This window comes from Panthera onca, chromosome B3 (assembly GCF_046562875.1).
Source record: "Panthera onca isolate mPanOnc1 chromosome B3, mPanOnc1 haplotype 2, whole genome shotgun sequence".
NCBI classification, from domain to species: domain Eukaryota; kingdom Metazoa; phylum Chordata; class Mammalia; order Carnivora; family Felidae; genus Panthera; species Panthera onca.
Genome location: NC_138344.1, coordinates 86,399,051 through 86,413,384, shown reverse-complemented (window position 1 = coordinate 86,413,384; position 14,334 = coordinate 86,399,051). Strand labels below are relative to the sequence as shown.

The 14,334-nt window shown below is 34.7% G+C and overlaps 1 protein-coding gene across 1 annotated transcript in view; it reads right to left on the bottom strand.

The window, feature by feature from the left end:
* Window positions 1-14,334, bottom strand: part of TTC6 (tetratricopeptide repeat domain 6) — a 201,928-nt gene that overhangs the window by 75,125 nt on the left and 112,469 nt on the right. The window contains exons 9-10 of the mRNA XM_060619579.3: window positions 4,646-4,735; window positions 2,256-2,330 (exon numbers count right to left, since the gene is read on the bottom strand). Coding sequence (XP_060475562.3) covers window positions 2,256-2,330; window positions 4,646-4,735 — 165 coding nt within the window. The remainder of the gene's footprint in view (window positions 1-2,255; window positions 2,331-4,645; window positions 4,736-14,334) is intronic.

The window sequence follows — 14,334 nt, the reverse complement described above, 5'->3', positions numbered from 1 at the left end:
TATCGAGTGTTGGTAAAGCTATAGGGAAAAGGGAACCCTTGTCCACTATTGATAAGAATGTAAATTTGTGCAGCCACTAGGGAAACAGTATGGAGGTTGCTCAAAAAATTAAAAATAGAACTACCATATGATCCAATCCCACTTCTGGGCATATATCCAAAGGAAATGAAATTAGGACCTTGAAGAGCTATCTTCACTCCCTTATTCCTTGCAGCATTAGTAACAATAGCCAAGATGTAGAAACAACCTAGGGGCCCATCAATGGAATAATGGATAAGAAAATGTGATGTATATATATTTGCATATATATAATGGGATATTATTCAGCCATTAAAAAAGGAACTTCAGGATGCTTGGGTGGCTCAGTCAGTTGTGTCCAACTCTTGATTTCAGTTCAGCTCATGATCTTATGGTTTGTGGGATCGTGCCCCACATTGGGCTCTGTGCTGACAATGTGGAGCCTGCTTGGGATTCTTTCTCTCGCTCTCTCTCTGTCCCTCCCCCTCCCCCTCTCAAAATAAATAGATAAACTTTAAAAAAAAAAAAAAAGGGAAATTCTGCTATTTGCAACAACACGGATGGACCTTGAGGGCATTATGCCAAGTAAACTAAATAAATAAGTCAGACAGAGAAAGATAAATACTATATAATCTCACTTATACATGGAATCTTAAAAACAACAACAACTCATAGGTACAGAAAAGAGATTGCTGGTTGCCAGAGGCAAGGATTGGGTGATGGATGAAATGGGTGATGATGGTCAAAGGGTACAAAATTCCATTATAAAATAAATAAGTACTGGGGATGTAATACAGCATAGTCACTGTGGTTAAAATACTGTATTGTATATTTACAAGCTGAAAATTTTTTAAAAAAAAATTGGGAGCACCTGGGTGGCTCAGTCAGTTGAGCATCTGACTTCAGCTCAGGTCATGATCTCACAGTTTGCGGATTCAAGCCCTGCATTGGGCTCTATGCAGACAGCTTAGAGCCTGGAGCCTGCTTTGGATTCTGTGTCTCCCTCTCTCTCTGCCCATCCCCTGCTTGCACTCTGTCTCCCTCTCTCTTTCTCAAAATAATAAATAAACATTAAAAAATGTTTAAGTTGCTAAGAGTAGATCTTAAAAGTTCTCATCACATGTAAAAAATGTATCACTGTGTTAACTAGACTTGATGTGGTGATCATTTTGTAATACATACTGTTATTGAATTACAATGCTATATACTTGAAACTAATATAATGTTATATGTCAATTATATGCCAATAAAGAAATCCTAAGGATAGTGTGATTGTACAGAGATATAAAACAGAGGAATCAAAAGGTCAGTAAGAAAAGAGAATGTCAGAAATGACATAGGAAGCAGGCTAATGTTATGCAAGTTAAAAGCAAGTTACAAGCAAGTAACATGGAGGGTCAAGAAAGATTTCTAAGATTTCAGACAGAAAAACAGAAGCTGAAGCTAGATGTCAATGCCACTGAGGGTAAGCACCAGCCACTCCAGGGGCACCGGGGTGGCTGAGTCAGGTAAGCATCCAATTCTTGGTTTTAGCTCAGGTCATGATCCCCCAGGTTGTGAGATCAAGCTCCGCCGTGGGTTCTGCATGGACAGCATGGAGCCTACTTGGGATTCTCGCTCTCCCTCTCTCTCTGCCCTCCCCCAATTGTGCTTTCTCTCTCTCTCAAAATAAATAAATGAACTAAAAAAAAACAAAAAAAAACAAAAAACCCAGCCACTCCAAAAGGCCTGTGCATTCTTCGTGCAGAGGAAAGTACATTGCGTTTAGTAAGAGGCGGTGTGGGTTTAACTTCTAGCTCTGCCATTTATCACTTTCTGACCTTTGTTTTTTTTTCACACATAAAATAAGGATAATATCTGTCTCACCTTCCTTCTCTCGGGATATTGTGAAGCTTGAGACCAGACTGGACTAGTGTTCATGAAAATGCTTTAAAACTGTGAGCCCAGTGCAAATGTAGGTCAATATTATAATGGCTTGACTTATAATATATCAAGTAAAGTCAAATTATGAACATGAGATACTTCCAAAAGCTGTTGAAAACCTTAAATTGGCACCACCAACCACAATTTTACAGGGGCTACCAAATACGCACTCAAATCCAAACTTTTAATCAATTCTGAATGAATCAACTCACTATACTATTTCAGGAAAGCAAACAAAAAAAAAGCATCAATAGTGATTATTACTAGAAATATAAGCATTTCTTTTGAATAATAAAAACCAAAAATGATCATACCTTTAATTGAGGAAATGGTGTGCTGAAACATTTTTGGATACTTTCAAATGATGCAGATTTTTTTAGGAAAAGAAACTGAAATAACCAAATGACAATATGCATTGACTATAGATACTATTTGGTAAAGTACAATATCATATGACAATTGACTATAAATGCTTAGGTAAATTAATTAAATGCAGAAATGCTAATTAAAATACACATTCTGACTGACTTTGAAGTCACTGATTTCACAGAGAGGAACAGAACTGAAAATCCATCAGTTAATTTAGAAAAGTGTATAAATAATGGAAACTCTTATTTTTTTAAATTCAACAATACAACAAATACTTACCAAAGCTTTCTGGTCGGTGCAAGGGGCACAAGTGTGTATAAATGTGCCGTAAATATGCTGAGCCATTGATCCCCTCGGCACTGAGGCTGCACTAGTAGGACCTGAAGCAGCTACTGTCCCCGGAACAGTCACCTCTTATCATGAGCAACCTCAACCTTTTACTCCACAGGAGCATACAAATATCATCACTTCCTTTGAGAGCTATTATACTGTAAGAGTTGGGAAATACTACTATACTAGATAGTGTAGAAAGTACAAAAAAAAATGACATGCTCCATATCCTCAACCAATGTAATGGTAGAAACAGAAAGAAAAGAAAACTGTAATCCAAAGCAGCTGTGGCCCTGACTTCAGATGGTATGAATGAATCTGGTGTAAAGAGAACACAAGATAGGCAGAATCAGTTCTGAAGGGGACGGGACCTGGATACACTGGCGGGAAGAGGTAGTGCAGGGCTGGCCTGTGAGAGGTGGCAACATTCCCATAGACTGAGCTGGAGTTGAGACTATCCCAGGCCAAGGGAACAGCCTAAACAAGCACAGGGGCATGGGGGAGTCACCAAGGACTCTGGTGCAGGCAGAGTACTGGGTACATGCAGACCACATAAAAGCAGAAACATAATGGGAGGTAAGCTAGAAAGTCTGGTTGAGGCCAGGTTATGAGCCTTAATGAAGCACTCTGACTTTATTTGTTAGGTGGAGTTACTCAGTTTGAGACATGAGTGACATAATCCTACTTGTTTTAAGAATATAGCAGGTGGAGCACCTGGGTGGCTCAGTCGGTCAAGTGTCCATCTTTAGCTCGGGTCATGATCTCACGGTTCATTGGTTCAAGTCCCGCTGTTGGGCTCTGTGCTGACAGCCTGCTACAGATTCTGTGTCTCCCTTTCTCTCTGCCTTTCCCCTGCTCATGCTCTGTATATCTCCCTCTCAAAAATAAATACACATGTAAAAATTAAAAAAAGAAAGAATAAAGTAGAAGGCAGTAGGAGGATGAAGAAGCAGCTACTAAAACTGGGAATAGCTGACAGGCAGGTATACATAATGCTACTAAAATAGTCTAGAAAGTGCACGTGGCACTCCAAACTAGAAGGTGACGTTCACTGGTTCAATTATTCTTTATGTGATGGTCACTGCTCTAGGTGATATGGATAAAAAAGTGAAGAAGAGTGCTATGACCCCAGGCTGGTGAGGAATAAAATGATCAAACATACATATGGACAAATATTTAGTAAGTGCTATAAGGAAAATAGCAAAAAAGTGATCTATATTAACATTATCCCCTCCAAAAAAAAAAAAAGTATTACCTAACTGTATGGGGGATAAAGGAGGAGTCATAGACATATCTTTAACCTAGTTAACTGACCAGAATAGGATTTGATTTGTCCCAAGGCACCAAGACTTTCCACTATGTGCCATTCAGCATCCCAAGATATCATCAAGGGGAGCAGAGGGCTGAAGGCACTAATGAAAGAAAAATAAAACTGTTTCTTGTTTGTCCCCCATAAAGTGCAGGACATTTATTAAACCAGGTATGTATAGTTTATACCTTTCTTCTTCTCTTAGTTTCTCTCAATCATTGTCTCTTTTCTATCCAATTATGTATATTATTTAATTAGTTTACTTGTATACACTACAGTGATAACAAAGCCATAAGCATGAGTCTAATCACCATTTAAAGAATTCAGTTTTACTGTTTCATGGCCATAACCAATGCCTCCATTTGGTCAAAACATTCACAAACATGTTTCTTTAATCATTTAAGACCTAGGCAAGAAGTGATAAATGAGTGTAAGACTGGAAATTTTCAAAGTTTTAAGAAAATTCATAGCAGACATTCTGCTATTGATCAGTAAATAACACCTTCTGAGTGTCACAAAGACAACACATTTGAAAAAGAAAGTGTCCTCAGCAAAGACACCAGTAATGAATGTTCTGAGGCATTTCCCAGACTAAGGAAGCACCAACAAATAATTTCCAGAACTACTAGAAATCATATCTGAGCTGCAGGCAGATAAAGCAACCAACCCACAATTTAAAATAAAAATCACACATACCCTAGAACTTCTGCTATGCCGATTTAAAGCGACACTTTCCTTGCTTTCAGATGAAAATTTCTCAATTAAAATTTTGCTTGCTTGAACACTCTGTTATAAAAAGATAACAGTTTTAAGTTATATAGTGGAGTACTTTAAAAAGCCTTTGATTACTGTTATGTCATAATACAATATTATTACCAAATGTATGGAAAAGGTAGAAGTACAGAAAACGTTTACCACAGACATATTAGAAGTCCAGCTACAGCCATAATATTTGGCCAAAACCCACAATTCGGCTTCTGTGTTGGCCATTGGCCAAATAGATTCTTTTACTTTACTTCTGGCAGTACTAATCTCAGGAGCAATCAATGATACTGTGATCCCATAGGTTAGCATTGAATCTATTTAATATGCCAATATCAGAATTGTGAATAAGACATATTATTTGGATTTACTGTCAATATATGACTATTCTCTGTCAGATATAAGTAAGCATTCTAAATTTTTATTGGAATGGAAAGCTCCTTAAATGCTTTACAATTCAAACTCTTTCCACCAACTAAGTTATATATGTATACTTATTGTTGTAAGGGTAAATTATTATTAAGTGTGTTATTCTTCTATATTATAATCAGTGATTTGGATATATAGAAACAACTAGAAGATCTAAGTTTGACAGCCTGGTGTAGTCATGATGAGTTAAATCATACTGCTACTTTGCTGAAATTTTTAGGTCTCAAACAACTAACATTTCAAAATCAAACGATATGTATTCAATAGGAAATTAAGCTTTTAAGAGTACCAGGAAATTATCACTGAGAATGGAACAGATATGGAGAAGGCTATGGGTAATTTAGGAATTACCAGCATTGATTTTTATTTATTTCTAGTGTATTTTTATAACACAGCTATAGCACAGTATAAGCTAAGAGAATTACTAAACATAGCAGAAGGCTACCTGGGGTCACCATTACTCTTCAAAGACAAACTATGTGATATACAAGGAACTATTGGAACTATTGGAACTATTTTGTCATATGCTTACACAAAGTATGATGGAATAGCAGCTATTATATATTTAAGAAAATTCTTTTAACAATAACAAAATACAAAAACCATAATACTGTATTTTACAGATATCAAAACAGCAAAACTTACTAATAATAAATGGTTGCTTTTTAAAAAGAGAACATGGTTCATGTATTGGAACCTGACAAGATATTGGCCAAACCAATGTGTCTTGAGAGAGCAAGTATTGCTTATATGATACCTGATGTAACTCCAGAGTTTTTGCTCTACTCCAGAGGTATTGCTAAAACTTGTATGCATCCAATAATAGCTGGGATGCAGATAGAAATGGAAACAGTTTTGCTATCTGAAAAGTCAATTATGACTCTGCTTCTAATTATGGCAGGCTAGGTAATTCTGCTGAGGAAAACTAAGAAAGCTACTTGTAGTATGAAAAACACAATCTTCAAAGCATCAAAAAGCTAACATGATGATGAACAGATACTGGGCCAAAATCTAAGAAAAGGCAAGAACCTGGAAAAGTAAGCCCAGTATTCAAGATGCTTTTGTTATGATACTTGCCAAAGCAGCTGCAAGTCTGAGTTACAGATTGACGAATTCTTGGGGCAAGGGTGATAGAAATTGAAGCCCAGAACTTACCTAAGTTATGGAACTTGATTTATTTATAGATTATTTATTTATTTATACACAAATGTAATACACTGTATAATATTGTACATATACAAAATATACAAGTATCCAAGGCTACAGGAGATGCTACATGCTCAGATTTAAAGTGAAAAGAAGCATGGGTGCCCAGCGGGCTCAGTCAGTAGAGAATGTGACTCTTGATCACAGGGTCCTGAGTTCAAACCTCACATTGGGCATGGAGCCTACTAAAATAAAATAAAATAAAATAAAATAAAATAAAATAAAAGTTTTAAACCTCTTTTTTAAAAAAGAATGGTAGTAAGTAACTTTTGTGTAGACTTTCAGCCTCAGTTCCATCACAAGGGTGGTCAAAGAAATTCAAGCCTCAACTTTAGACTAAAACTATTTCTGAGGGCTAACTTCTGACAAGAAGTTTCTCTGGAGAAAAGAAATGCCATTGTTAGTCTCAAACGTTTCCTAAAAATAACGTTTTAAATACAATAATAAACATTTAAAGATAGGTACACAAAGAAATAAAGCACTAGAACATAACAGATTTGGGAAAAAAATAAATATTCTAAAAAGAAAAACACAAAACCAAATTTAAAAATACAGTAAACAAGTTTAACAGTATCTTAGACACAACTGAAGAAAGAATTTATGAACTTGAACTATAAGATAGACCAGAAGGGAAATTACCTGGAATCCAGCATCAAGAGAAAAAAAAAAAAAAAAAGAAGCTAATACGTATGATTAAAATCCCAGAAAATGAAAGAAAGAATGGACAGAGGCAACATTTGAAGAAGTCATAACTAAAAATTCTCCATAGTTGATGAAAGACATCAAAGTATGCATTCAAAAATCCCAGAGATTCCAAAGCATAAATAAAAAGAAATCTGCCGCTAGACACACCATATTGAAAATAGGGGGAAAAAAAGAGAAAAGTTTAAAAGTAGCCGCTTTGGGAGGAAGCAAGGAGTTGATCATCCTCAAAAAATTCACATTTAAGACCCATTTCTCAACAGCAATAGTGGATGCCAGAAAATAGTAGAACATCATTAGTGTACTAAAAGAATATATCTGCAAAATACATCATACCCAAGTATAATCTCTCTCAAGAATGAGCTAATATAAAGACATTTGAAACAAAGAAAAAACAAGATTTTCACCAACTATGGAACTCCCACTTGCCTTAAAGCAAATTCTAAAGGATATAATTTAGGCAAAAGGTAGAATGATGCCAGACAGAAAGATCTGAGATACTAGAGAGAGAAAAAAAAAAAGAAAGGAAGAAAGAAAGAAAAGGAAAGAAAAGAAAGAAAAGAAAAAAGAAAAGAAGAGAGAGATAATTATATTTTATAAAATATTAATAACATTGTTTTGAGGGTTTTAGAAGATATAAATATCTAATAATATATCAAAGTAAAAACATACTAAGTCAAAAGGGGGTAAATGGAATTGAAAGGTTTTAAAGTCACTGAATTTTCCTGGAAGAGTATAAAGAGTATAAAGGTATTGATCAACATCAGATTTTGATAAGTTAAAGATGTCTGTCGAGGGAAATCACCATAAGAATAAGAAACAGTACACATACTTCCAAAATAGGGATGATAAAACACAATTTTTTGAAATAGAAAAAGTAAAAATAAAACCAGAACATATTATATCCAGACCACTGACTTTTTAAAAAAAAATTAACAACAAAAAGATAAATTTAGGAAAAGGAATAAAAGAAGAAATAAAGGCAGAGTCAATAAAAAACACAAAGTATATGGTAGGATAAAACAAAAAATATCAGTAATCATAATATATATATAAACATGTTAAATACACCTTTAAAAAGTAGGGCACACAGACCTTTGTATCTAAATACCATTTCCCTGGGGCGCCTGGGTGGCGCAGTCGGTTAAGCGTCCGACTTCAGCCAGGTCACGATCTCGCGGTCCGTGAGTTCGAGCCCCGCGTCAGGCTCTGGGCTGATGGCTCGGAGCCTGGAGCCTGTTTCCGATTCTGTGTCTCCCTCTCTCTCTGCCCCTCCCCCGTTCATGCTCTGTCTCTCTCTGTCCCAAAAATAAATTAAAAACGTTGAAAAAAAAATTAAAAAAAAAAAAATACCATTTCCCATTCAAAGGAACAAGGATTCTTTGAACAAAGGTCTGATTCCAGTTGCGATGTATGGAAAGTATCCTAGGCCATCTTTTTGTGTCAGCAAGTCCTCCTGGATCCTTTTTCTTCTAGTCATTGGTGTGAACAACCACCAGCACTGATTTGCTTTTGGACCACCTTTCTAACAGGTTACTCCATCATCACCAGTTGTAACCAGTCCTGGTTACAAACCAATCTTGCTACAATTCTTACTTCTGTTCCAACAATTCTGCCTACTCTCAATTCCTTCTATTCACATTTTCTAAATACAAAGACAGAAAAATACATGCCCCTCCTTTATAAACACAGAGTTTGTGTTTGTACTCATTACAGTATATTGCAGTAATATTACATAGTATTCCTATTACCCCCCAGGTGTGTTAGTTCAGTTAGAAGCAGATACGACCAGTGGAAGACACAGAGAGAGGGAGCAGTAAGAAGCCTTCAGACCATGATGCAGTCTGACACCTGTGAAAGAGGAAGAGAGAGGAAGGAGTGAGTAGCAAGAGCCTCAGATCACAGAGCAGTTCTGAGCCAGGCAGATGGAAAGTTCTGGAGCCAACGCTTCCTGTGAAAACAACCCTCCATCAAGCAGGAATGGGGTCAACACTAGCAAACCCCTTGTGTTCAGCCACTGGCTAGGAGCAGCCCAGAGGAAAAATGGCTTTGGTGCAAATGCCCTGATAGATCTACAGGACAGCAGCTGGAGGCTGGCGGTCATGTATGCTTATGTCAATGGATTCTCTTGAAGGAGATGTAAGCATCACATTTTCATGGATGCCATGCCTATTTTGCAAATTAATATTTACCAATATTTTACATTAAAGCAATCTTTTGTATCCTTTATGTTATGAACTTTCTTGTTTTAGCTCATCACATATTTCCCCCAAAAATATTATCTTCTGAAATAAATTAAAAGTTTAGACTACACTTAAGGAAATGCAAATATACACATCAATCTTCCAAGATTTAAATTATACATATACTTTGACCGGGAATTCCAAATAGAAAAATTTACAAAGATATATGTGCAAGTGTGGTTTGTAGGGAAGGGGTTGTCTTTGTTTTGGTTTTTGGTTTTTGTGTTTTGTTTTTGTTTTTGCTTTTGTTTTTTTGATGCAGCCTCAGCTGAGATCCTCACTCAAACAACATGACAGATCTTGAGCCAGAACCTTCCAGTTAGGCCAGAAACAGTGGATTCCAGACCCTCAGAAACTGTGTGATATAGTAATAGTTTGTCGTTTTAAGCTGCTACATTTTGGGATAATTTGATCTGCAGCAATGGATAATTAATATGCCCTTCTAAACTGGGTTAGTAGCTATCAGCACCAGAAAGAGGTAAGGAAAAGGGTAAGGGAACAAATGGGAAAGGAGGGATACTTTTTTGAATGAAGACATAATTAGTACCTTTCTCTTTGGGTTCATAGGAAAGTCAAATGAAATAATACAGGAGAGGTGCCTGGCACAGTGTCTGGCTCATAGTAAATACTCAATAAATGAGAATCAACAGAAGCATGTTTTAAGCAAAATAATCAAGATGAAGAATATAGATTATGTGATTCCACACACGGAAAAACATTAATTTGCATATATTTGCATTACATAAATGAAAATGAACGTGTTTGAAAGGATACACACAATGTAGTTTATAATTGTTAACTTCAAAGAGAAGAGATCCAGGAAAGAACAGCATTCAAGGTGGGGAGTGACATTTTTGCCATACACAGCTGTATCATTTGACTTTTTTCTGCACGAAATTATTCACCCACTATCGTGCAAGTTCTTAAATAATTTTAATTGGCCTTGTTACTCAGAACAGCAAAAAACAATAATATTGCTAAAGGAAACAATGGTGGTTTAACAAAAAAAAACAAGATAGAAGATTTTTAAAAGACAGAAACCACAGAATAACAACAATAATAATACCAGTAAGACCGAATTAACCATGTGCTACTTACGTGGTTCGTCTGAAACAAAGCAAAAAATTTAAAAAATTTTAAAAAACAAGGATTAAAATGAAAATACTCCTGAATACAAACAGAAAAGAACACAGGGATGGCCATATTACAGTAGAATTCCAGCATTAAAAAAGCCAAAGTAGACCATTTAAAATTGATGAGACAGAATTCATAAGAAAGGTAAAACATTGCTAACTTCATAATAAAGATAAAACAGCTTCTAGTTGCAAAAAGTAAATAAGAACTACTGGTAACACATGAAGAAATAGATTAAAACAACTGCACTAAAAAATCCTCAAGAGTGTTTTTTAAATCAAGTAAAAGAAATATGCCACAGAAGAATGGACTAATATAACAATATAACAGCTATATCTATTGTTAACTGAGCACTGATTTTTCATTAGGCAATATGCTACAACCTCTCATTAAATTCTCAGAACACCCACTTTACATACAAAAAAAACACAAAAAAACACAAAAAAACCAAAAAAACAAAACGAGACTTGTGGAAACTAAAGATTATCCAGGAAGTGAGTGGGATTCAAATCCAAGATGGATTGGAAAGCCTGTGCTCTGCTTAGTGCTGCCACAAAATGGTCACAACTTAGAATACCATTGAATTAATAGACAATATTGGGATATGTAGGATACCACCAAGCAAATACCAATAAATTCCAAGACACTGATATTCTAAAGAATATATTTTATTGTGTTAATAAGGATAAAGAATAAAATTAAAATAATGCCAAGTCAGAACAGTTCTAAAAAACACTTTCCCACATAAATCATGTATCAAAAACATAATGAAAATGGCAATACAAATTATTTAGAAAATAAATGAACACACTATAAATAAAAATTTATGAAATAAGATCAAAGTCTTACATAGAAGAAAATTCATGAAGTACTTACATTACTTAAAAAGAAGAAAGATAAAGACATTCATTCAATTATAAATCAACACAAGAAATTAGAAAAATGCCCAAATAGAAATGTCAACCTTCTATAGAAAGCAGGAAGCCAACAACCAAAAAATTTTCAAAAATAGAAGTATATGAAGAATATACTTCTGAATATAAAAATTCAGAGCGGCAAATATTGAATTAATCTGGAAGTGTTTTCAGTCAAAGGTGATAGGTTAAACTTATTTTTCTGACTTACAGGCCAGAAAAATCTAACAGCTAGGGGATCCTATACTATAAACCTTGCTAAAAAAAAAAATTAAAGGTATGATTTGATACTGGTGTGAGTATAGTAATTTGAGAAGTAGAGACTAAAGCATTTGTAATTGAAAACAAATGAGAAAAGATAAAATAAACTCATTTTAAAAATATTTTTTAGAAAGAAAAAATTCTCAAAAATATGATTAGGAATGGGAAAGAAAGTGATGCAACATTAGAAATAAAGATTAACCATTAGAAATGGTTAAGCATAGGGGTGCCTGGGTGGCTCAGTCGGTTGAGCAACCGACTTCGGCTCAGGTCATGATCTCACGGTCTGTGAGTTCAAGCCCCACATTGGGCTCTGTGCTGACAGCTCAGAGCCTGGAGCCTGCTTCCGATTCTGTGTCTCCTTCTCTCTCTGCCCCTCCCCTGCTCATGCTCTGTCTCTCTCTCTCTCTGTCAAAAATAAATAAACATTTTAAAAATTTAAAAAAAAAGAAAGAAAGAAACGGTTAAGCGTCCTACTTGATTTGGGCTCAGGTTATGATCTCACAGCCATGAGCTCTGTGCTGGGTGTGAAGCCTTCTTGGGATTCTCTGTCTCTTCCCCCTCTCTGCTCCCTCTCTCCTTGTGTCTCTCAAAATAAATAAACATTTAAAAAAAAAGAAATAAAGATTAACCCTGAAGAGACAGCATATTCATACGCCACATGTAATTTATACATCTCAATCAGATGGCTTTCTGTAAGAACGAAATGACTCAAGAAAAAATACTTATCATTGAACAACCCAAGAACAAGGAACCCTTGTGCACTATTAGAGTGTATGCAAACTGGTGCAATCACTATGGAAAACAGTATGGAGGTTTCTCAAAAAACTAAAAAGAGAGGCATGCCTGGCTGGCTCAGTTGGTATAGCAGAAAATGCTTGATCTTGGCATAGTGAGTTTGAGCCCCCAGTAGGTGTAGACATTACTTTTAAAAAATTGAAAACAGAATTACAATATGATCCAGTAATTCCACTACTGGACTTAAGAATATGAAAACACTAATTCAGAAAAATATATGAACCTCTATGTTTAGTGCAGGATTATCTACAATAGCCAATTTACAGAAAAAGCCCAAGTGCCCATTGACGGATGGATAAAGAAGAGGTGGTATATATATATATACACAATGGAATATTGTGTATATGGAATATGGAATATATATATATATATATATAGTGTATATGGAATATGGAATACATATATATATATATATATATATATATATACACACAATGGAATATTACACAGCCATAAAAAAGAACAAAATCTCGCCACTTGCAACAAGAATGGAGCTACAGAGCATAATGCTAAGTGAAATAAGTCAGTCAAAGAAAGACAAATACCATGTTCTTCCACTCATATGTACAATTTAAGAAATAAAACAAACAAAGGGAAAAAGAGAGAGAGAAACCAAGAAACAGACTCTTAGCTATAGAAAACAAACTGATGGTTACCAGAGGGGAGGTATGTGGGGGGATGGGTGAAATAGGTGATGGGGATTAAAGAGTACACTTATCATAATGAGCACTGGGTAATGTACAGAATTGTTGAATCACTATATTTTACACTTGAAACTAATAAAACCCTGTGTGTTAACTATACTGGAATTAAAATAAAAAATAAATTAAAATGAATTACAAAAAGTGAACAACCCAAAAATTAGAAGAGAAAAACTTCTCTGTTTTCAATGACTTAAGCACACATTTATTCCAATATTCTTTTATACATGTTTGTAAACACTTCCATCTTAATTAAGGAAGGTGTTACTTGAAAGCATATTATATTCAGTGTAGTTTCAATGAGATAATAAGCATAGGAATTTTCTTTTTTTTTTTTAAGTTTTTATTTAAATTCCAGTTAGTTAATATACAGTGTAATATTATAGAAAAGAAAAAAATTCTAATTGTCAAACAATTACTTTCCCAAATGGTTCAGATGTTTCCACTGAGTTCTTCCAAATTTTCTAGATTATTTTATGCTACATCAGTTTCAGAATATTTAAAAAAAAAAATGAAATCCTACCCAATTAACTTCATGAAGCAAGAATAAACCTGATAGGAGAATGCAACAAAGAAAAAAAGACATTCCATACATATTTCACCATGAGTATACATTAAAAATAAAGTATTGCCTTACAGAATTCAACATAATATTTAGGCATAATACACCTTAACCAAGTAATCTAAAACATGTAAAGATGTTTCAATATTAACATTCAGAATAGATCCAATATGAATGTGATTCCATCCCTGTCTTGGTTGCAGGGAAGCTAAGTGGTAAACTCATTATTCTATTTCATGCAACATCATATGTGGACAGAATTTTTTATTTAATTTTACCTCTATTACACAAGAAGGGTAATATATCCTTCTTATGCTCTCCCTATGATTTCTTCAATTTTTTGTTTTATCATGATCTGAGTTTTAGTAAGCTGCCCCAAATACCATGCAAATAAAATAATCCTAAGTACTATTAAAAATTTAAGCACAATAATGTTAATCACAGAATTGTTTTAAAAGGAAAAAAATAAAAAGAAAGGAGAAAAGGGGAGAAAAGTAGAAGAAAAGAAGGAAGATGAAGGATTTTTGAGAATGAAAGAAAATGGACCAAAAAACAGGTAGTAATTGTCTTGAAGGAGAAGAATAATAGTTGCATTGGGCTTTCTTCTCTTGACTTTTCTAATTTTTAAAATAATCAGTATAACATAATGTGAGAGCAAACAAACACTCTTTAA